We start from the raw sequence: 23,955 nt of genomic DNA, 5'->3' as shown, positions 1-23,955 counted from the left end.
AAACAAAATGCATAAAGAACATTTGGAGATTTTTCCATCTACAAATTTTTCCCCTTTTTCCTGTGAAAAATAAGATATCGTGCTGAAAAACACAATCCTTATTAAGCAATGTCTAACCAGTAGTACTGGTCTGAATGACAACAAACATAGCTAGTGTTTGGGAAAATCTGTTATAAAACAATTTTTATTTCAATAGTTATGCTTAGCATGTGACATAATATCACGTGACACAGACACTGCGTAAAAAACCACAACAACTAATACTTACTTTAGGAGGATGAGGGAGGGCAGCATCAGGTTGAGACTTTGACATCTGTAAGAGAAAAATTGATGTATTAGAAACAAGTCATTTAAAAATACATTAATGTGGCAGACTGTTCCCTGTTCCGATGCAGTGTACAAGTACAATCAGGGCTGTCACAACAATGGGGCGGTGCCAAGTGGCCGCAACCCTAGGTACAATGTACAAGTACATATAACTACATATTATGTGAATAAAGCAAGAATCTGGTGAGGTTAGGCACACTGCTGACTGATGCTTGTTAGGTTTATATGATTGCAAACTGCACAAAAACAACAAAGCAACAAAATTAATGATAATGACAAAAAAATTAATTTGATTTTACTTACATCAGGAAGATCTGCATTCATTTTCATGGGCTGAAATAAATAGGCACAAACATTACTGCTAAACAACCCAAAAAAACTCCAAAAGGCCTTAAAATGATTAAAAAGGCAAGGAAATGTAGAACATTGTAATTAGTGATTATTAATGAAGGATAACTGTGCTTTGTTTCTAACCTTGGTAAGTAAATGCTCTGTAGCCTGAAGGAGAGGTGGGATTTCTGTGAAAGTGAAATTAAATGTGAATAGGTTTTGATAGTTATTGTATATGACAGGTGTAAACACACATAAAACATGCAATAGTACAGTACTTTCAAGTATTTCATTTTTCAGCCTATCGTTCTCTCTTTTTAGATTCGAGTTCTCTTCTCTCAACTGATTAATGACACGCTGTAGAGGTTCAAGTTTCTTTTCCACTCCACCAAATAAACTTCCTTTTCCTCCAAACTGTCTAAGTATTCCTCCTCATCAAAATCCCGAATGTGTTCAGTTGGCAGAATTGAGAACTTTCCATCTTCCGACCACTTAATTAACGCGAACATTATCCGCTTGTGTCTTCCCGTCTGTATATCGGCCATTCGGAAATTGCGCCTCAGACGTCGGTTATATTTCAAAAAAAGGGGGGGGAAAAAGAAACAACAACTAATAAACATATTTTTTGCGCGTTCATTGCACATGTTTGGGAATATTTCAATATTTACTTTTTACGTATTACTTTTTATTTTATCTTTATTTATAAAAAGCACAATGGCAACGGGCACGCGCATTTTTTGAATAATCTCTGGTGAGCATAGATTTCATAGAAAAAACATATTGTTTTAAGTACCTTTTTTTTATTAATTCTGTGACGTACAAAGACGGACGTTTTTGGGACTTTGTTAAGGTGTGCTCACGGAAGAAGAGGCTGCAATTTTGCAAACTCCCTGGAAAACTGCTCAGTAAGCATATATTTCACAGTAACATGCTACATTTATTTTATATGTTGCAGTTTCTGTTTTACAATCCTCGATGTTTTCTTCAATGTAATTTTAATTTCATCAACAGGTCACATGTGAGTCAAAATGAGCGAGCCTCCTGAAAGGATTTTATATAAATGTTATCTAACTGATCCTGAAGAGGAAATTCCTTCAAGAACCAAACGGAGATGGGCACAAAAAGAAAGGTGTGTTGGTAATGTAATATCCCCAAATGTCTATTACACATTGGCTTTGTTTATTCTTGATAAAAAACAAACATCTTAAGCATGCAGTGGACGATTATTTACCACTTTGAACGATTACATAATTGTGGCATCGTTAGTGATTGCCACTAGATTAATTGATTGTGCAGCATTGAAGGATTTTCAATTAGTGTTTTCAGCTTATGTTCTTTTAAAAATAGGACATGCAGTTGCTTAAAACAATGGTATAAACATCATTCTAAGTGAATTTTATAAAATGTAATTAATAACCACAATGAAAATTGTAAGGAAAAAATGATCTTTATAAATTACCATACCATAAGGTACGATAAATGTACTCTGGCTCCCAAATGAATGATCTGCAGTTGGCTCTTTTAAACAGGGAATGTAGCGAGGCTATGTCTAATCTGCTTATTACTGATCAATAAACTTTATAAGTGATCACATCTTTATCGTGTTAATAGCAGTTCACTTAGAGTTCAAATATAGCAATAAGCAATTTCTATTTTCTTTATTGTATATTTTCTTTTTCAGAATTAAGGTTGCAGAAGAAGAACTTCAGAATGTTATCAAGGAATGTCAAAAGGTATGCCTTATGATATAATTGGTGGTTCAATTTGCATTTTTGTAAATTCATAAATGAACAGTTCAACCAAAAATGTAAATTCTCTAATCAATTGCTCACTCTTAAGTTTTTATAAACCTGTATGAATTTCTTTTGAACAAAATAATGTTGATAACCAAACAGTTGCTGGTCCCCATTGACATAGTATGGACATAGTATGAAATAACAACACTATGGAAGTCAGTAGGGACAAGAAACTGGTTATCAACATTCTTGAAAATATCTTCTTTTGTGTTCAACAGAACAAAGAAATAGGTTTAGAACAACTTGAGGGTGATGATTACCAAAATAACGTTTTATTCCTTTTATCTTATCATCCATTTTATCTTATCCCTTAGCATTTAATTACCTCAGTTATACCAAATAATAAATGCTTGATTCATATTAATATTAATAAATGATCTTATTGGTCTCTTTTTAAGGTTGGTGTTGGAATACAAACATTTTGTGTTAACTGTAATGAAAACAATTTTAATGCATAAATCTAAATTGAATTTATTCTGAATATTGGACTATAGATTTGTCGAAATAAGTACACAATAGTTAGTTGAATTTTCAAGTCAAGAAATGAAATCAAAAAGATCATTACATTTCTAGACATTATTTTTTTAAGAATATTCATGAATTAGTGCATTGAACAAGAAAAAATAAAACAAGTAATCATTGTTCTAATTATGATTTTTACGGTAATTTCTACTTTCTACTGCAATCATATATTCTTACAGAATTTATCATGAAAGAAAGCACTAAGCATTCATTTTGACAGCCAAAGCAAACTTAAATTTTGGCAAGACTGAATGGACATGTCAAATAGTGCACAATTAGTGAATGAGACCAATTTCAAATGTCTGCTGTAATGTTAAAAAAAGAGACGCATAAATACAGTAGAGAGAAGACGGTTACAGGGCAGATCTCACCGATATAGACATAAATGCGTCTATGAGTCCACTAGGTTAATGCTCTTACACTGAAGATTTGTTTACAGGACCCATAATTCTCTCTCTCGCTTCTCTTTTCAAGGAAATCCCAGACACCCTTCCAGAAGACAGAACTCTGCTGATGACTAATGATGAAGAGTGCACTGCAGGTCCTGTTCAGATAGAGGTCCCAGTGGATTCAGATCAAACTAAAGAGCAAAATCAACTACTACTTCTGGCACTTAAGCTCAAACACAGTTTGACCAATGACTGTCTTGAAGATATCATGAAAATCCTTAATGTTGTTGGTGGCAGTGATTCAGCATGCAGGACAAAATATTCATTTTACAAAGCTTTTGATGATACAAAAGACATCATGAAAATCTGTTATGTGTGTGAACAGTGCAGTAATATAATGTCAGCTGAACTGGACCAAGTTCATTGTGTTCAATGCAACAGCACCTATGACAAAGCAAGTAGGTTTACCAATAACTTTTTCATATACCTCTCCTTGGAAGATCAACTCAAAAATCTCTTGAGAATGCCAGGAATTACAGATGAATTAATAGGGAGGCAAACAGAAACATCTACTTCTCTCAGTGACATTTGTGATGGTTTTTTGTATCAGAAAGCTTTAAGTGGTTCAGAAACGGCCCTTCAAACCCTCAGCTTAACATTTAGCTGTGATGGTGTGCCAGTTTTTAAAAAGTCCCCTTGTAGTATTTGGCCCTTTTTTTTTGCACCATTAATGAATTGCCATTGAAAACAAGACAGGATAATGTACTCCTTTGTGGACTATGGTTCGGGGATGAGAAGCCTCACATGAGAAGTTTCTTAAAACCTTTCATTGATGAGTGTGTGGACCTACAGGACAGTGGTTTCACATGGGAAGATGACAAAGGCGTTTCTGTCAATACAAAAGTAATCCCTTTAATTCTAATGAGTGACTCAGTTGCCAGACCTCTGATCCAAAATTTTAAACAGTTTAATGGTGAATATGAATGCTCCTACTGCCTTCATGAAGGAAAGGTAGTTGAAAAAGGCAGAGGATTCACTCGTGTATATCCTTTTCAGAAGGACGTTCAGCTCCGCAATCAGGAACAAACTAATGAATTTGTAGAAGCTGCGCTACAGTCTGGTAAAGCTGCTTTGGGTGTTAAAGGGCCAAGTATGTTGTGTAGACTTCCCAGTTTTGATATTATCGAAGGGTCTGTCCCAGACTATATGCATTTAGTACTTCTGGGTGTTGAAAGAACTGTAACAGGGCTGTGGTTAAACAGTGAAAACCATGAAAAGCACTGGTATATAGGTAGGTCTACAAAACTGTTAGATGAAATGCTTTTAAAGATTAAACCGCCATGTTATGTACCTCGTGTGCCAAGGTCTGTCACATATATGTGGAATATGTGGCTCTTTTATAATAGCTTACCTGTACTAAAAGGTGTATTGCCAGAACCACTACTGAATCACTGGTCTAAACTAGTCAAGGGAGTATCCCTTCTGTTGGGCGAAAATATAACTAGAGAGCAGATTACTGAGTCTGAGGCACTTCTAACAGATTTTGTGAAAGACATGGAGGTATTCTATGGGGAAGCTAATCTGTCTTATAATGTCCATCTTTGCCTCCATTTACCAAGAAGTGTAGTTAACTGGGGGCCTTTGTGGGCTCATTCCGCCTTTATGTTTGAGTCTTACAATGCTAAACTACTAGACATGATCAAAAGCACTCAAGGGGTTGCGCTACAGATTGTAAAAATGTTCTGGCTACAGAAGGCCTTACCATTTTATGGCTAGACTTTACTGAAAGATGCCTCAAATGAATGCAAGGAGATATTTGAATCTCTAACAAGACCTAAACAGTTAAAAGATGTAACTCGCACACATGGTATCACTGCACTTAATCATCCTAAAGTGCGATTAATTAGGAGGGATGACTATATGGCACTGAGTCGTTATGGGGTACAAAGGAGCAGAGTAAAGTACTTTCAACGAATCATTACAAATGGCGAGGTGTTTCACTCAGAAGATTACAGTTGTGTACTCAAACGTAATTCATTCGCTGTTATGTTGAATGATGATGATCAAAATTTCTTTAACATTAAACGATTTGTAATATGTCAAAATGAAAGTGGAGAGACGTGTTATGCCATTGGAAGATTCTATGAACGAGCAAAGCATAGTCTCTGTGCCTCAAATCCAAGTTATTGTGAACCAGTATCAAAACGTCTTGGGCATCTGACAGGTATTCTTGCTGCAAAGATCAAATGCAAATGTCTGATCATTCACACTGAAAAACTAAAAGTCAATTACATTTTAGAAGCATTAATCAGTGTGAATTCCTTAAATAAGGTTAAACACGAGAAAACATGATTTTCTTCAGTGCCATGTGGTATTTTTCTGAAGTGATTTTAAACCAGTTCATAAAAAAACCCATACATAATTAAACATTAAATGGCAAAACGTCAGATATATATTACATTAAGTCATTAAGTGCTATATTATATTGCATCATTACAGGAACACTCCCTCAGAGTTAATACGTTGAGTCTGACCATTTTGGAATCCATACAGTTGATTTGTATGGTGATAACACTTTTAACATAGCTTAGCATACATCATTGAATCCAAGGGGACCGTGAGCATCGCGTTGAAAAATGACCAAAGACTTAATGGTCAAACTCAACTTTTTAACTCTGAGGGAGATGGAGAATGAGCCTATTTCCAAAAAAAGTGGACTGTTTCTTTAAGTACTATATTGTATATATTTTCAAAAACTAAAGTGTACATAGCAGTTGTTGTATTTTGTGTACTGTATCAATGACAAATAATTTCAAAGTCAAGTGAATGCTAATATTGTGTAATGTGAAATACTGAATAAATAACCTAATTCTTGCTAGACCTTTGACTCTGTTTTGTTTGAATCCAACTGTTTTTGCAGATGTGATTAGATGCAGATGTTGTTACTTTTATTATTATTATTGCACTAAATACATTTTAACCTCCTAAGACCCGAACTCTTCCACGACATGCATTTTTAATTTCTCTTTGATATTTAGGCATATTGGGACCCGATGAATGTAAAAACAAAGAATTACCAGATTTATTTTTTTTACCTTATTTTTGTTTTTAAGAAAAATAAGAGCCACATATGAGGATATTTGTTTAAAATTTTGATAGAACAATAGCAGTATAATGTCTTCGTAAGTGGATATTAGGCCCTTGTAGAGCAAAATTGAGTATTTTGGTCTAAATAACCCAAAATGTGATGTCCACATATGTGGACACCAGGTCCTAGGAGGTTAAATAAGGGATACTTTGAAATATATTCTACTGAAAGGTTGGAAATCTATTTTCTTGAACGCAAATATCTTTTGAAATGTATTTTGGTTTGAAAGAAATATATTTTCAATTTCAAAAATATATTTTTTGGAGCATCACAAATACAAAATATATTTACCATATATTTGAAATATATTTTGGTCAGGAAAAAAGTATTTTTTTTACCGTATGGGAGGTCTTGAATAATCAGGCCCCATCTTATCTTAATGACCTTATAGTACCATATCACCCCATTAGAGCACTTCGCTCTCACACTGTAGTTTTACTTTTTGTTACTAGTATTAGTAACAAAAAGAATTTAAAAGTAGAATGTGAGGCAGAGCCTTCAGTTTTCAGGCCCCTCTTCTGTGGAAGCAGCTTCCTGTTTGGATTCAGGAGACAGACACTATCTCTACTTTCAAGATTAGGCTTCAAACTTTCCTTTTTTCTAAAGCATATAGTTAGGGGTGGATTAGGTGACCTGAATCCTTCCTTAGTTATGCTGCAGTAGGTGTAGGCTGCTGGGGGATTCCAATGATGCACTGGGTGTTACTTCTTCACTCACTATGTGTCAACAGAACTCTCTGCACTGAATCATATTTGTTATTAATCTCGGGTTCGCTTCCATAGCATGTCTTGCTCCTGTCTTCCTCCCCCTGGCCCTCCCCTGAGACTGGCTCTGCTGTAGGCTTCTTCCTGTTAAAAAGGAGTTTTCCTTCTCGCTGTTGCCAAAGTGCTTCCTCATAGTGGGTCATATGATTGTTGGGTTATCTCTGTATGTATTATTGTACGGTCTACCTCACCACCTTGAGGCGACTGTTGTGATTTGGTGCTGTATGAACAAAATTAAACTGAATAATAATTTTCTAATTTTTGGGAAACAAACCAAAACAGTTGGAGAGTGTCTGACCTCACTGAATGTAAGCTGATCTGGGATCTGTGCACTGGAGCAATAGCTGTGAGTGAACCTGGACCAGCACACTCAGAATCAGGCTGGAAGAGAAGAGACCTCTAAAGACCTGCTGAGGACAGACCAGGGTGAGAGGAACCTGCATCCCAGTGCTTTAACCTGTGACCATAGCTAAGGGGAACATACACAGTCTTCATGGTTCTGACATGCTATCATGTGATCATACATGTGACCCCAGGTTTAAATGCTGCACAGAAACACATGTGATGATGGTGACAGTCGTCATACCATCAGTTGTGAGGACAGCTGATGACGTGACAGTTTATCAGACTTTGCTCGCTATGTGCTCAGAGGTTTTCTGCTGCAGCTCACTTCCTATTCTCTGCTTGCACACAGGAAGCTAAACTCGCCTTAAAAAGCTGTTGTTGTTGTTGTGAGCTGATGATCGTCAGGCAGCTGATGATGACAAGCATGAGACTGTGAAGTTGGGCTGGGATCAGATTATCAGTTCTTCGGTTTGGACTGAGGAGCTGTCACATTCTTACCTGTGCAGGTGATCGGTGTGTCAGCGCATTCGGGTGATACTAAACATTATTAAAACAGGAGCGCTGTGTGTGCATGTGTCCCTGTGAGTGTGTGTGTGTTTCTTTTGAACTTTATCTGATAGAAACAAGCTCAGATCTGAAGACGCGCGCTTCGTGAGTGCGGAAGTGAGCGCAGTCAGTACCAGCTGTGCGTCGCGCTGTGTGCGGCGGTTCTGGTGTACTGTCGGTGATTTTCTAGATGGGTTGCTCCCTCTCAGCGGAGGCTCCGGACCGGCGGCCGGAGCAGGAGGAGGAAGAGGATGCGTTGCCGGTGAGTCTGAGCGCGGAGAGCCGGGAGGCGATCAGGAGCAGTTGGAGGGAGATCCAGGAGGACATCAGCAGGGTGGGCGTCATCATGTTCGTCAGGTGAGTTCACGCGCGCTCCGCCGTCCTCTGTACCGTCACGCAGGTAGACGTTATGAAGAAGTGTTACGTCAGAGCAGGTATCCTTAACTACCGGTCATAAAGCCGTGTTGAGTTTGTTTAAGGGCGAGGGTCTCTCAGCTCGCAGATCTGATGTCCCACCAGCCCACAGGCACGGCTGTGACGTCAATTCTGCGTAAATCGACGTTCAGTCAGAAAACAGTGGCGATTATCGTTTAGATGATCAGATTATTGTAAAAACTGCGGGCAAGGTTTGATTGACAGCTCATCACCAAACAGCGGGCATGCGCAGGTCTGAAAGACTTTCTGGTTCTGATGCAGGTGAGTGCCTCAGAGTCAGAGGTCATGTGTCAAAAGTCACGGGAGATCATGTTCTGCTTTCTGGAGTCTGAGAAAACTGTGCAGACGAACCCTGACAGGAAGTGGGCTGGAGCTGGTTTGGTTGCTGTGCCTGAGTTCGCAGAGGGTGGAGGTCCTCCTCTCCTCTGCAAGATGGAGCAGGGCCAGGCAGAGCCACAGTGTTTGGGCTCAGGAGTGCTGTTTACCTGCAGACTGATGTTACTGATGTTCATGCAAAGCAGGTGCAGCGAGCCGCTCTGCAGTCTCAGCCGCTCTCTGTGGTTTGTGCACAGCTGTCTGTTTTCGCCTTGTGTTTGTGTGTGCAAGTTCACCCCAGCCCTCAGCACAGCACAGAGGACCGTGGGTAATGAGGACGTGACCTTTCTGCAGCTGCAGGTTCACTGACTGCCCTTTGTTAGCTTATCAGACATCAGAGCAGCGCTCACACCAACCGTTTAACTCCACCCCCACCCTCTTCCAGGCTGTTTGAGACTCACCCGGAGTGCAAAGACGCCTTCTTCACCTTCAGAGACCTGAATGATGTGAACACCCTGAGGGCGAGCAAAGAGCTGAAAGCCCACGGCCTCAGGTTACACACACATACACACACACACGCACACACTTTAAGTGAGAGCTGAGCAGTGTAACTGTGAGTGGGGGGACCAAGCAGAAACAGGGACAAATGTGCTAACAGCTGATCAGCTGATTTCACAAATGACATAAAACATTAGTCAAATGAGGCGTTAAACATAAATACCACCTCTGTTGGACTTATAAATAAAGTTCTTTTGAAGCCAGGAAGGATGTGAGGGTGGTGCTAATCTAATGTCATACACAATAACAAGAAGCAGATGTTGTTATCAGTCATAATGACTTGCGTCCATTTTTATCTCTGAAACTGAAACACTTTGTTAAACTGTGTGGGAGAGGAAATATAAAACTGTACTCTCACCCCTTGCTGTAACATTTTGTATGAGGGCTGCAATGAGGGCTCAAGATATATTTATTATTGCCTCTGATCAGAATTATTGCAATCATACAGAAGCATGAAATTAACCTTTCATTTCATTAAAACACAGCCCAGAGGGCCGGTTAGCTGACAGCTAGCAGCAAAAGCTGCCTGTGACTCCTGCAGGGTCTCTGGTTTTAGCAGAGCCTCCTGCTGACTGGTTTTCTCCTCTGCTCTCTCTGCAGGATCATGTACATCATCGAGAAGACGGTCGCCAGGATCGACCAGGACGACCGTCTGGACCAGCTGATCCTGGATCTGGGCAGGAAGCATTACCAGTACAAAGCCCTGCCAAAATACTATGATGTCAGTGTGAAGCTGAACACAGTGGTGGGGATTTGTTTCCACTCAGCTGTGACATTAGTTCAGTCCACACTGGTCATCCTCAGCCGAGCCTGCTCACACACGTCTGGCAATTCTTCTCAATTTTCTGAGCTTTAGGCAGATTGAAAGCTATAGGAGGGTTGTAGAAGAGCTGGAGGAGGATTGTAGGAGGGTTTTAGAAGAGCTGGAGGAGGGTTGTAGGACAGCTGTAGGTGGACTGTAGGACGGCTGTACTAGGATTAGGGATGGGTATCGTTTAGGTTTTATCCGATACCGGTGCCAAACCGGTACTTTTGAAATGGTACCGGTGCTTAAACGGTGCTTGAACCGGTGCTTAAAGAATGGAGAACACAAACTTTGTCCAAAAACCTCTTATGTTTTTATTTTTAGCAGTCTCTTTTTTTCTGCAAAATGATAACCAAGTTAGCCTTTTCTGTTGATACAACATACCTCCTTTGGTTGGAACCGGTGCTTAAACAATGGAAAACACAAACTTTGTCCTAAGACCTCTCAAGTTTAGCTGTTCTTTTTTGTAAAAAGATAACAATGTTAGCCTTTTCTGCAGCTATAGGGTATACAGTGGCTTGCAAAAGTATTCGGCCCCTTTGAACCTTTCCACATTTTGTCACATTACAGCCACAAACATGAATAAATTTTATTGGAATTCCACGTGAAAGACCGATACAAAGTGGTGTACACGTGAGAAGGGAATGAAAAATCATACATGATTCCAAACATTTTTTACAAATAAATAACTGAAAAGTGGGGTGTGCGTAATTATTCAGCCCCCTGAATCAATACTTTGTAGAACCACCTTTTGCTGCAATTACAGCTGCCAGTCTTTTAGGGTATGTCTCTACCAGCTTTGCACATCTAGAGACTGAAATCCTTGCCCATTCTTCTTTGCAAAACAGCTCCAGCTCAGTCAGATTAGATGGACAGTGTTTGTGAACGGCAGTTTTCAGATCTTGCCACAGATTCTCAATTGGATTTAGATCTGGACTTTGACTGGGCCATTCTAACACATGGATATGTTTTGTTTTAAACCATTCCATTGTTGCCCTGGCTTTATGTTTAGGGTTGTTGTCCTGCTGGAAGGTGAACCTCCGCCCCAGTCTCAAGTCTTTTGCAGACTCCTAGGTTTTCTTCCAAAATTGCCCTGTATTTCGCTCCATCCATCTTCCCATCAACTCTGACCAGCTTCCCTGTCCCTGCTGAAGAGAAGCACCCCCAGAGCATGATGCTGCCACCACCATATTTGACAGTGTGGATGGTGTGTTCAGAGTGATGTGCAGTGTTAGTTTTCTTCCACACATAGCGTTTTGCATTTTGGCCAAAAAGTTCCATTTTGGTCTCATCTGACCAGAGCACCTTCTTCCACATGTTTGCTGTGTCCCCCACATGGCTTGTGGCAAACTGCAAACGGGACTTCTTATGGTTTTTTGTTAACAATGGCTTTCTTCTTGCCACTCTTCCATAAAGGCCAACTTTGTGCAGTGCAATAATAGTTTTCCTATGGACAGATTCCCCCACCTGAGCTGTAGATCTCTGCAGCTCGTCCAGAGTCACCATGGGCCTTGGCTTCTCAATAACTTTATCCTTGACCTGTCTGGTGTGTTCTTTGGACTTCATGGTGTTGTTGCTCCCTCTTAGACAACCTCTGAGGCCGTCACAGAGCAGCTGTATTTGTACTGACATTAGATTACACACAGGTGCACTCTATTTAGTCATTAGCACTCATCAGGCAATGTCTATGGGCAACTGACTGCACTCAGACCAAAGGGGGCTGAATAATTACGCACACCCCACTTTTCAGTTATTTATTTGTAAAAAATGTTTGGAATCATGTATGATTTTCGTTCCACTTCTCACGTGTACACCACTTTGTATCGGTCTTTCACATGGAATTCCAATAAAATTGATTTATGTTTGTGGCTGTAATGTGACAAAATGTGGAAAAGTTCAAGGTTGCCGAATACTTTTGCAAGCCATATGGTATCACTCTATCAAACAAGAAGACAGCCGCATGCAACTACGACGGTGTTTGCTAGTTCACATTACATGCATTAATTTAATAACGTGGTTAGTCTACTCAACGTAAATTACACGCAAACAACATTAAGCCACTCACCCAGAGAAGAACGGCTGCTGTGCCATCATCATCTGTCATCATTTCTGCTACACTGGCAGGGCTAGGGGCCAGGATTCTCCTCTTCGGGTTCTTGGGGGATGTTGCTAACTCCGGGTCCGATAACAGGCACCAAACCCGCAGTAGATGTGCTCGGTGTGAGGTCTTGCAGCAAGCTATCAAATACGGTGCATTTCTCGGCTTTTAAAAAAATGCTATGCGTTGCCAGGTGTTTCATCAGATTCGAGGCATTACATCCTTTGCACAGTATCACCTTAAAGCACTTGTTGCAGGCTGCTGAGTTTGCAAATTTTGCTGTGAAGTACAGCAAGACTTTTGACTGCTTCGCCTTGGACATTATTAATCTGTAGCTCTGCTCTAAAAGAACGTACGTACCTGGGCCCGCCTACTATCCTTGGAAAGCTAAAATGATTGGCTAGAATCCAAAGTGTATGACATCTCAAGAAAAAAAAAAAGCACTGAAAAGCGCTGCTTTTCAGTCTGGTTACTACTGTTTATGTCAGAACCGGTGCCATAATGGCACCAGATACCGGTAGCCATCCCTAACTAGGACTGTAGGAGGGTTGTAGAAGAGCTGTAGTAGGGTTGTAGGACTGTTGTATTGGAGATTATGTATCGGAATTTAAGGAGCAGGACCACGCCTCCAAACACGCTCCTTCCGTATAGGTTTCCCCAGTTCTGCAAGCTGATCATTCTCGTTTACGTGCAAACAGGGTCCATTCTTGGCGGTTTCCTTTAAACACAGCTTTCTCACAGGAGTAACATAATTTTACTCACCCTTCCATTCGCTACAATTGTCCTCTTGTCTGTCAGCGCATTAGATGAACAACTACTCAAGCTCTTCGTCCATCGCTTTTCCTCCGGCAATCCAAGAAACACACCGAACGCCACGGCTCAAGACCGAATGCTGATGATCCTCTAGCAGTTTTCTCGCCACCCGACATATGGACTGCCACGTCAATCCATCCAGTCTTCATATCTCGGCTAAATTCAGTTATGAGGTAACGCCAGTTCTATATTCCTCCGTAGCAAATTCAGTACAGAGTTGCCAGGTTCCCAGCCTCTTCCCTCCTTCACAAAATTCTGCACGTAACCTCAGCACCGAGTTGCCAGGTTCCTTTATCCTCATTCGCAAAAGCAGCAGCAAGCAGCAGAGTTGCCAGTACTCCACCCCTCCGTAGTGAATGCAGCATGCTTTGGCACCGAGTTGCCAGGTTCCCAGCCCCTCATCCCTGCTTCGCAAAATTCTGCAGCAAACCTTGGCACCGGGTTGCTAGGCTCTTAGTCACTCATCCCTCCTTCGCAAATTCTGCTGTTAACCTCAGCACCGAGTTGCCAGGTTTCCAGCCTCTCATCCCTCCTTGGCTAAACTCTGCAGCATACGTTCACTCATCCTTCCTCTGCTAAACTCTGCAGCAAGCGTCGGCACCGAGTTGTCAGGTTTCCAGCCACTCATCTCTCCTTCGCAAAATTCTGTAGCAAACCTTGGCACTGGGTTGCCAGGCTCCTTTATCCCTCATTCGCAAAAGAAACAGCAAGCTTTTCTGCCATCGGGTTGCCAGTTCTCAGTGTAGACAAAATTAATTAATTAATGAATTTAATTAAACGGCCCCGGGTTGCCAGGTTTTCCTTCATCACCATTAGCAATGCAGCATCTAGCTTTCCAACTAATGAACTGCCAGTTTCTCTGCATCCATCATGGCAAAAAGCAGCATTAATCCTTCTAGCCCCGATACCAAGTTCTCAATTCTCATTTGCAAAATAGCCAGTTTCTTTGCATGGGGAAAAAAAAGGCACTGAGTTGCCAGGTTTGTCCTTTAACCCTTATTTACAAAAGCAGCCGCAAGCCTTCTACCAACGCCTTGCTGGTTTCCTTTGCCGGTCCTTCCCTCATATCCAATCGCACCAGCAAACTTTTCTATGAATGAGTCACCAGTTTCCCTTTCCCGTATCCCATATTGGCAAAATGCAGCAGCATGCTTTTGGCACCGGGATGCCAGGTTCTCTTCCTCTATCACTCCTATGCAAATACAGTAGCAAGCTTTGGCACCGAGATGCCAGCCTCTCTCCCTCTCTCCCTCCTATCCTAATACAGTAGCAAGCTTTGGCACCGGGATGTCAGCTTCTCTTCCTCTATCCCTCCTATGCAAACACATTAGCAAGCTTTGGCACCGGGATGCCAGCTTCTTATCCTCTATCCCTCCTATGAAAATACAGTAGCAAGATAAAGAAGAACCAGGCTCCGAGTTGCCTGGTTCTTCTTTATCCCTCACTCGCATACTCAGGAGCAAACTTTCTAATACAGAGTTGCCAGTTTCACTGCATTAATCCTTCTACCACTGGGACGCCAGCTTCTCCACATCTAGCCCTTATATGCTAAGCAGCAGATGTTCCTTTCAGCACCAAAACGCCAGGTTCGCTGTCTCTATTCCTCATTTGCAAATGCAGAAAACGTTCTTTGCACCGAGATGCCAGGTTCTGTTCCCTAAGTAGCTTACCTTTCCGTTACTGGATTGGCAGCTTCCGCCATCAATCACTCGCAAAAAACCCAAAACATTCCTTTCACCAGGATGCCAGTTTCTCTCTTTACATCCAGTCTTCCACAAGATGTAGCAGCAAACTGTTCCGGCACAGAGAACCATCTGTCATCTTTCCTGCCTTTGCAAAGCACTGATGAACCTTCGTGGCACTGGGATGCCAGATTCTTTCCTCTATCGCCCCTTTTAAGACATCCAAACTGTGCCATGCGCATAATTCTTCATGACATCCCTTTACTTCTCACGTGCTTTCGCAAGCATTATCTAGCATCCACCCTCGACACAATCATTCAAGACTATGTCTAAACAGCTCATCATCTCCCACGAAGTTCAGTGGACTCGCCCTCTGCTCTCTGACAATTTTGGGAGTTATTATTATAGAAGACGACTTTCCTCTAATCAGTCATTCAATTCATCAACCCTTCCCAAGCTGCCGCTTTCACTTCTGTTCATTTCAGAAATAAGCACAGTAGTTATCACTACCTTATCTGACGTAATTAACCAGCTAAGCACCCCCTCTCCATCTTCTGCTTGTCCGAGCTGATCCACTCCACTCCATGGAATCTTTGACTACCTTATCGAGAGCTGTTCAGCTTTGCTAGCCTGCTACCAGTTATTTTCCTCTTCTTTGGGTGGTGAGGCCACTCGGCGTTCGCTCTCCCTACACTTGCCTCTGTCCTGTTCTCCTTCTCTCACCCAAACCGGTCACGGCAGTTGGCTGCCCCTCCCTGAGCCTAGATCTGCCAGAGGTTTCTTCCTGTTAAAAGGAAGTTTTTCCTTCCCACCATCGCCAAAGCGCTTGCTCAGAGGGGGTCATACAATTGTTGGGTTTTTCCTCCAGACATCATTGTAGGGTCTCGAGGCATCTGTCACCATGGTTCGGTGGCATATAAATAAGTTGAATTGAAAATCTAATTATTCTCGCTGAGGTCGTCGACCCTCGTAATGCACAGTTGTTACCATTTTCAGGGGATGCCTTCTTTGGGGATCTGCCAGGCCCAGGAGCCATCGCCAGTCCCCTTTGAGACCTTCCACAAACTGCAGCTCAATTCATGTCAAAGCATTCACTTTTACCTACTAAAACGCTGTCAAACCTAAAATGAGGACGTAGGCCCAGCTAGTGAATTGGAGATTATGTATCGGAATTTCCGGAGTAGGACCACGCCTCCAAACATGCTCCTTCCAGCTGTCATCTATATAGGTTCCCCCAGTTCTGCAAGCTGATCATTCTCGTTTACGTGCCCCACCCTCCCTCCCTCCTTGTTCTCCATTCTTTAACTTCTTCACTTCTATTTAGTACATGGGGATCTGCCAGGCCCGGGAACCATCGCCCGTCCCCTTTGAGGCCTTCCCCAACTGCAGCTCAATTCATGTCAAAGCATGACATGAATTGAGCTAGTGAATGATGGTAGTAGAATAGCTGTATAATAGCTCATCACTCATCCAACTGACTTCTTCAGTCTCAGCTGACTCCAGGTTTCCCCAATCTTATAAACAGTACATTGCATGATGACTGAAACCAGCCCACTGAAGGAACAATGGGCCTGGAGGTCAGTTCCTTAATCTTAATTATGCAAATTCTCATGAGAATTGATCAACAACCACTGACCAAAACCCACTGATCAAAGCCCACTGATCAATGGTCATGAGTACCATTCACAGAGAGTTGGGGAATGGCTGCAATCACTGCATTGTAAGATGGCGAAAGATGTACCCTTAGGCACCCTCCTCGATTCAGAGATGGTTTTTCCCTTTTCACGTAAATGGCCTCCTTGACACCGCACTCAACCAGCGTTCCTCCTTGTCCAAGATGTGTACCTCCTCATCATTGAAAAAGTGTCCACTGGCCTGTAGGTGTAAATAGACTGCAGAGTCCTGGCCTGACGAGGTAGCTCTTCTGTGTTGTGCCATCCGCTTCACCAGAGGTTGTTTGGTTTTCCCGATGTATAAATCCTGGCAATCCTCCTAGCACTTAATAGTGTACACCATGTTACTCTGTCGGTGTTGGGGGACCCAATCCTTGGGGTGGACCAATTTATGGCACAGCGTGTTTTGGGTTTTAAAAGCCACAGAGATCCGGTGTTTAGAAAAAATGCATCTCAACTGCTCCGATACTCCTGACACATACGGGATTACTGCGGGTTTTCGCTTAGGCAGCAGTTGTCCTTCTCTCCTGGATCGGCTGGAGCTTTCTTTTGGCGCCTTCCCAGCTTTGACAAAAGTCCAGCTGGGATAACCACATTTACTCAGGACCTTCTTGATGTGCTTTTCTTCAGCTTCCCTGGCTGCTGTGTCTGTGGTGATGGTGTTCGCTCTGTGTTGTTCGCTCAGTGTTGTAAAGATTAAGGAACTGACCTCCCAGGCCATTGTTCCTTCAGTGGGCTGGTTTCATTTATTATGCAATGTACTGTTTATAAGATTGGGGAAACCTGCAATCAGCGGAGACACTTGGATGAGTGACGAAATGTTTCTTCCACAAAATGCTACATCCAGATGAATAGAATCAACTTTTGGAGGGTTGTAGGACAGTTGTAGGAGGACTGTAGGACTTCTCTAAGATGGCTCTAGGAGAGTTGTAAGAAGGTTGTAGGAGGGCTCGGGTGGAGAAAGGCCTTTTTTTTCTGGTTTATTTTGTCACGCTCTGTGGAAGCACCAAACTGCTCTACTCTTAACTCCACCCACCCAGAGCTGCATGTGTGTGCTCATCAAAAAAAAAAACTTTCTCTGTCTGTCCAGCTCATGGGGGAAGAGTTCATCCACGCAATCCATCCGGTCCTGCAGGAGCGCTGGACTTCAGACCTGGAGGAGGCCTGGAAGGTAAACAGAGGTGACTTTTACAGATTCTTCAGAGCAAGCAGAGAAAAGTTAACCTCATCATACAGATAATGATTAAACATGCAATTTATTGCTTCAAGAACCTGAACATATAAACAACCAGAGGAGAAACAGATGTGATCTCTGCTGAAGCCTGAAGCTGACGGTGGCCTAAAAAAACTGCAAATCAGAATGAAGAGCCTGTTTTCTTTTCATTGGCCAACTTCTGAAAGCCTGTAGAGGGGCTGTCTGTATCTGTCATGAAAGAAGAGAAAGACATTTTAAATAGGGCAGGCTTTACATTCAGTCCACAGTGTTCTCAGTCAGGCTCTGGACTTGTTCTGTCCAGTTCCTTTTCAGTCGATTCACTTGGTACAACACATAATTATGGGATATCATGCCCTCGCGTGTCCTGGCTGAAGAAACCTTTATTCACGCCTTTAAGGCAGATGAAGTGTGATGACACGCGCATGGCCCCCGCCTGCACATGTAGCCTCTGTTATCACAGTCATCCCTCAGTTCTTACGCTCTTCACCTCGCTGAGAACACCTCTGCTGAGTTGGGCTAGCTAGCTGCTGCTAGTTAGCTCCGTTGTCTGCTGACTTGAACTTAGCTTAACTGCCCCTGTTGATGTTAGCCTCCACCGCGCAGTTGGTGTGTAGGCTGCCCGCAGAGTGCTAATTTCAAGTTTTTCCTGTGCAGCGTTTCGCTTTGCGTTTTGGAATGGACTCCAAACCGAAGTGAGCAAAGCAGAAATCTTCTGTCCGCCCCTGTCCTCAGGGATGCGCTTTCTCTTTGCACGACAGCGACCAGCACGATGCCTGCCGTGTCTGCCTGGGGATTGTCCATGCTAGGAGAGCGTTGACGGAGCCCGAAGCCTGTGCGTTTTGCCGCCAGCTCCAGCGCTCGACCCAGGAAAGACGGGTGACGTTTGTGGAAAAAGTGCTGGGACGCTCGGCTGTCGCACGGCATGACCATCTCCTTTCCGAGTCTGGAGCCCCGGCTTCGTCCGAGTCCGAAGACGAGGATTTTCCGGTCGACGTCCCCGCAATTAGCTGGGCTGACCACATGGAATATGTTGACGGGTTAGCCGATGACGAGCCGGAACCATGCAGGAGCGCTGACGGGCTTCAGCCTGGGTTGAAGCCCACCAGTGCTCCCCAGGAAGACGATGACGTGCTGGACATCGGCCTGGACATCCATGGATTGTCGGAGGATGAGCAGGAGAGCTTATTGTCGGCCCAATGTGCCGCCACTGCTGCGCCGGTGGGCCACGATGACACCTCTCTTTTCTCCCTGTTTCGCCGTGCTGCTGAGAAGCTGCAGCTGGACTGGCCCTCTCCTCCGCCAGCTCAGAAGCCGTTGCGGTTCGCGGGGTTTTTCCTCCCAACGGAGCCCGCAACGGCCAAAAACTGCCTTCCCATGTTCCCAGACTTTCTCTGCGAGCTAACAGCATCATGGGACAAACCTCTGTCTACCCACGTCACTGTGCCCGGCTATGGACAGTACATGGAATTGGACGGCGCCGAGGGGGCTGGCTTAGCTAACCCACCCCCTATGGAGCCGTCTCTGGCTGCTTATCTGGCCCCATCCCATAACGATGGTTTCGGCGGCCCTGCAACTCTGCCGTACAAGCACTGCAGATTCTCTGCTTCGCAGCTGGAGAAGATTTATCGGGCTCAGGCTGGCACTGCTCGCGCCATGAGTTCCGTCACCATGCTCCAGACAATGTGCCTGGCAGAGCTCGGATCGCTGGTTCCTGATGACAGCCCGCTGGCACCTCTTCTTAACGAGGTCAGAGTCACAACAGATTACATCCTCCGTGCGTCTCGCTGTGCAGCGCTCTCCCTGAGCAGAGGGATGGCTTCGGCAGTAGTGTCACAGAGGCACCTGTGGCTGACCCTCTCTGACGTCCCGGATAGGGACAGAGCTGTATATCCGGACGCACCAGTGTCTGCGGCTGGGTTATTTGGACATTCACTTGAAGCCATTCAGGCTAGATTCAATCTGAGGAAGAAGCAGACGGAAGCTCTGCGCAACATCATCCCCAGACGTCAGCCCAAGCCCGCAGCTAGCTCTCACAGGCCCGCCGCTCCTCTGCTGACTGGCAAGAGTCACTGCTGAAGTGGGTGTGCTGCCAGCGAGAGCACATCCTCCAGCCCGAGCTCCACGCCAGTCGGCCTGGAGCAAAGGCCCACCCTCGGGCCCCCAATGGGACCCGACGCCCAGGAGGAAGAAGCCTCAGCCCTCCTAGCTGTGGTTTCGAGTGGAGAAGGGGTCCAGCAGCAGGGAGACGCTGCTTTTACCCCTCTGTTGCCGCCCAAGAGGTGCCGCTTAAGTTTTGTTCAGGTTGTCAGCCCCAGAAGGCGCTGCACTTTCCTAACACTGTCTCCCAAGCACAAAACCCCTGCACACAAAATGCCTCAGGTAACTCCCTGTTCAGGTGTGTTAAATGTTCAGGTGACCACATCGAGTGTTCCCGCTGTTTTTCATTGTTGTGCCCCAGAAAAGGTGCCTCCAACAAAATGTATGAATGTACATGTTTCCATGTTACAATCAATAAAGAGTGTTGTTTATTCTCAAACAATCACAAATGCTCAGCCTGCAGGCAGAATGAGCCAGGTCATGCAGGTGATGCAGTCCCCTGCAGACACACTGGGGGGCGACAACGCCCCGCCGACGGTGCTGCAGGTCAGCCGGCTGGCTGCTCACTTCCGTCAGTGGCGCGCTTGCGCCCCCTCTCTACAACCGTGGGTTCTGCGAACCGTTGCCATGGGTTACCGTTGCAGTTCCGGGTCAAGCCACCTCGTTTCCAAAGAGTCGTAAACACGACTGTCAACACCGAGGCGGCCATGATACTCAGAGAGGAAATAAAGGCGCTATTGCAGAAAAGAGCGATACGAGTGGTCCCCGCTTCGGAGACAGACAAAGGTTGGTACAGCCGTTATTTTGTTGTTCCGAAAAAAAGGGGGAGGGCTTCATCTGTGCCCACAGCTGTTAGGAGGGAATGTCTGCTTCTTACCCTCCGAACCCGTACATGGCAGTAGCAGTGGACTTTCACAGGGCTGCGCATTTATCTGGTTATTAGAATTGTCGGTCACTTTTCTAATACAAAAACTGTAGCTTCTCCCACTGAAGGACTTCAAATCGGCTCCAGCTCTTCTCTCAGCCCGCGGTACTTCTCTCTGTTTGACATCACCGTTAGGTGGAATTGCCACACTCATCACAGTGGTGATGAATGTGGCAATTCCAGGAAACAGTTGCACTCTTATGTGTCTCTCTGCAACGTCCTCCCCCCACTCCTCCCCCTGTCTGCTCTCAGACCACCGAAAAACAAAGAAACAGCAAGAAATGAATTAAGCAGAAAAAATTAACAAAGCAAAGTTTAATCTTTAATCTGTTGTTACCTGTTGTCCACCTGGCCCTTAATTACTAGCATTTAAACGTTATGAAAAAGGGAAATACATTTCATCATTTACTCTGGAGAAATAGTTTACTGCTTTATAAGAAAGCTCTCCGTGAAGCTAGAACATCTTGCTATTCATCACTGATTGAAGAAAATAAGAACAACCCTAGATTTTTCTTAGGCACTGTAGCCAGGCTGACAAACAGTCAGAGCACTGTTGAGCCAACCATTCCTTCTCACAAGCCAACCAGTCGCTGCAGATGGTCGCCCCTCCCCGAACCTGGTTCTGCTGTTGGTTTGTTCCTGTTAAAAGGAAGTTTTTCCTTTTCACTGTCACCAAAATGCTTGCTCATAGGGGGTCATATGACTGTAAGGTCTAACTTAAAATATAAAGCACCTTGAGGTGACTGCTGTTGTGATTTGGCGCTGTATAATTAAAATTAAATTAGTCTTTTCTTTGCCACAGGACCTTAGCCCTGATGTTCTATGTTTTAGCTCTACTTTTTGGCTTGTTGTGCTGAACTGTCTCCGGGTCACCTTTGTGCTGCCTGCAAAGATGGATAGAGCAGTGATAACATCACCATGCTGGCAACAAAGACAGCCTGGCTGTGACGAGCTTCCTCTGATCTGACCTCTGCTTTCTGAGAAAATGAAAGAAACTCGTGGAAATAAAGAAACAGAAAATTAACTGTTAATATTCCAGAGAGTTTTGCATAAATGAAGATGTCAGTTTGTTGGAATGACTTCAGCTGATGATTGGACTGTAAATATCAGCAGCAGGTTTAACGCTGTCCTCTCAAACCTGCTGTAAAAGGACCTGGGGTCCGTTCTTCGTACCTCGCTAAGTAAGTTAGCTGGATTTGATTGTTGACGATTTCGCGTGATCTTGGATCGTTCGGTTCTCCGAAGCTCATCCGGGACTTGCTGTCATAGCAATAGATCCGTAAGCGTAAACCTGCTTGGGAGCAGGCTTACTTTATGTATACAAGATTAGATCGCGGCCACTCAGGTATGTCCGCTTCATTTATACGAAAGCAACAGCGATATTTTACCACTGTTTGTCCATAAATAAATATTATCAATGTAACTAAAGATAATGCAGTACTTGATCCTTTTATTGATTTCATACAGATACATACAGGTCATTTCCTTAAAAAAGGGAAATGTACTATTATTCATTCCATTCCATGTATTTGATTATTTCAGATGCAATTCATATTTTAGAGTAGTAATGGTAAATTACGTCGTGTAATCAAGATGAGAGACCACGGCTATAAAAGCGAAGGTGGATTTGGGAAGTCTGTCGCAGCCATGTCCTGTCCGTATACGCGAGCCACCCATTGCGGAAGGTGCAAGATTGATAAGGAGAGTTTTCAGAACTCAGCGTATATTGCGGGATAGACAGGATCCTTTAGCTCAGCGCCACAGTGTGCTCATAGAGAGATATCGATTTTCCCGTGAGGGTATTATTTACTTAACCAACTTGTTGACGAGGGGGTGCAGGACCACCACCTGTCTTTTTTTGCTCTGCCCTTTTCTTGGTTGCTGTTATAAACAAACGAACAGATTATGTCAGGGTCTCTTTTCAAGAGACTAAAAGCAATATAAGTGATAAATATTACCATTCTGTAGAATATTCTTATATTTCACTTTTACTTGTTCACATGTTCTAGTGGGTCCTGTTGTGGCTCTAATGTGATAGAGGATATAATGTAATATAATATAATATAATATAATGTGATATAATATGATAAATTTACCCTACTGCCTACTGGTGTTGGCCAGAGGGGCCGATGGCGCGATATGGCAGCCTGGCTTCTGTCAGTCTGCCGCAGGGCAGCTGTGGCTACAACCGTAGCTTGCCTCCACCAGTGTGTGTGAATGTGAGAGTGAATGAATAGTGGCATTGTAAAGCGCTTTGGGTGCCTTGAAAAGCGCTATATGAATCCAATCCATTATTATTATTATTATTATTATTAAATTACTTACGAGTTTAATTTGTCAGCAACTTTCTGCCAGCCCTCTCTCCTTGCTTTTGCAGCCTTTGCAGTGTTCCCTTGCATTTTAATTAAACTCTGAAACTCCTGAAATCCCTCAATCAAGAGTTCTTGCTCTGCTGCCGAAAAATACTGAGCGCGCTCCTTCGACATTTTCGCCGACCAATCAAAGGGTTGCCGATCAATGTTTCTACTATCGATGCGTAGCCCCTGTTAAGCCACCCAATGATCTCACATTACTTCATCCAGCTATACTAATCGTCAACAACAGGTGTGTTCGGAGAACCGGAATAGCGAGGTCAAAGTTGGCGCGATGATTTGATCTTGGATGTGTCATTTGATCTTGGATGTAGTAAGCGAGGTACGAAGAACGGACCCCAGGCTCATGTTTGAATGTTTATCTGCAGTCCTGTTTACCTCATTTACCTGCACAGTTCAGCTTGCTTGGGCCTGCAGACTCATGCTGCCCCCTGCTGGTCATCGACCAAACCCTGCCGTCTGTGTTGACCCTTTTTTACGACTCTTCTCTTTCCTGCAGACTCTGTTCCTGTACATCACTCGCACCATGAAGAAAGGCTACCAGCAGGCCCAGAGGAGCCACAGCAGCAGCTGAGAGCAGCTCGTCCCATCACGTGGCTTCAGCAGCTCAGGACGGAGTCTTTAAATGACAAGATGTGTAGTGAAAATGTTGTTTTCAGCTCTCATGTGTAACTGTATGAATGTTTAACAGCGCTGAGCTGTGGGCTTTTATTTTGAAAGTGAATAAACATCATGTGACGAGGAGATCTTTTATGCCCCTGTTTGTACACGATCTGAGTATGAGCGGAGTCACATGTTG

At 43.7% G+C, this 23,955-nt stretch overlaps 1 protein-coding gene across 2 annotated transcripts; it reads left to right on the top strand.

Annotated features, from left to right (window-relative positions):
- The first annotated feature begins 8,007 nt into the window (after positions 1-8,007).
- LOC143412700 (neuroglobin-like) lies at positions 8,008-23,894 on the top strand. Of its 2 annotated transcripts, none has more exons than XM_076874244.1 (5): positions 8,008-8,524; positions 9,363-9,470; positions 10,076-10,196; positions 17,637-17,727; positions 23,656-23,894. In XM_076874244.1, exons 1-5 carry the CDS (start codon positions 8,358-8,360, stop codon positions 23,826-23,828), a joined length of 660 nt encoding a protein of 219 aa, XP_076730359.1. In that variant the 5' UTR covers positions 8,008-8,357; the 3' UTR covers positions 23,829-23,894. The 2 variants fall into 2 exon arrangements, with proteins under 2 accessions (XP_076730359.1, XP_076730360.1); XM_076874245.1 differs by having other exon boundaries at positions 8,010-8,524; positions 17,637-17,717; positions 23,656-23,854.
- Positions 23,895-23,955: the final 61 nt, after the last annotated feature.

The sequence above is a fragment of the Maylandia zebra genome, linkage group LG15 (assembly GCF_041146795.1).
Source record: "Maylandia zebra isolate NMK-2024a linkage group LG15, Mzebra_GT3a, whole genome shotgun sequence".
In the NCBI taxonomy this organism is placed as follows: Eukaryota; Metazoa; Chordata; class Actinopteri; order Cichliformes; family Cichlidae; genus Maylandia; species Maylandia zebra.
This window is presented reverse-complemented; position numbering and strand designations above follow the sequence as displayed.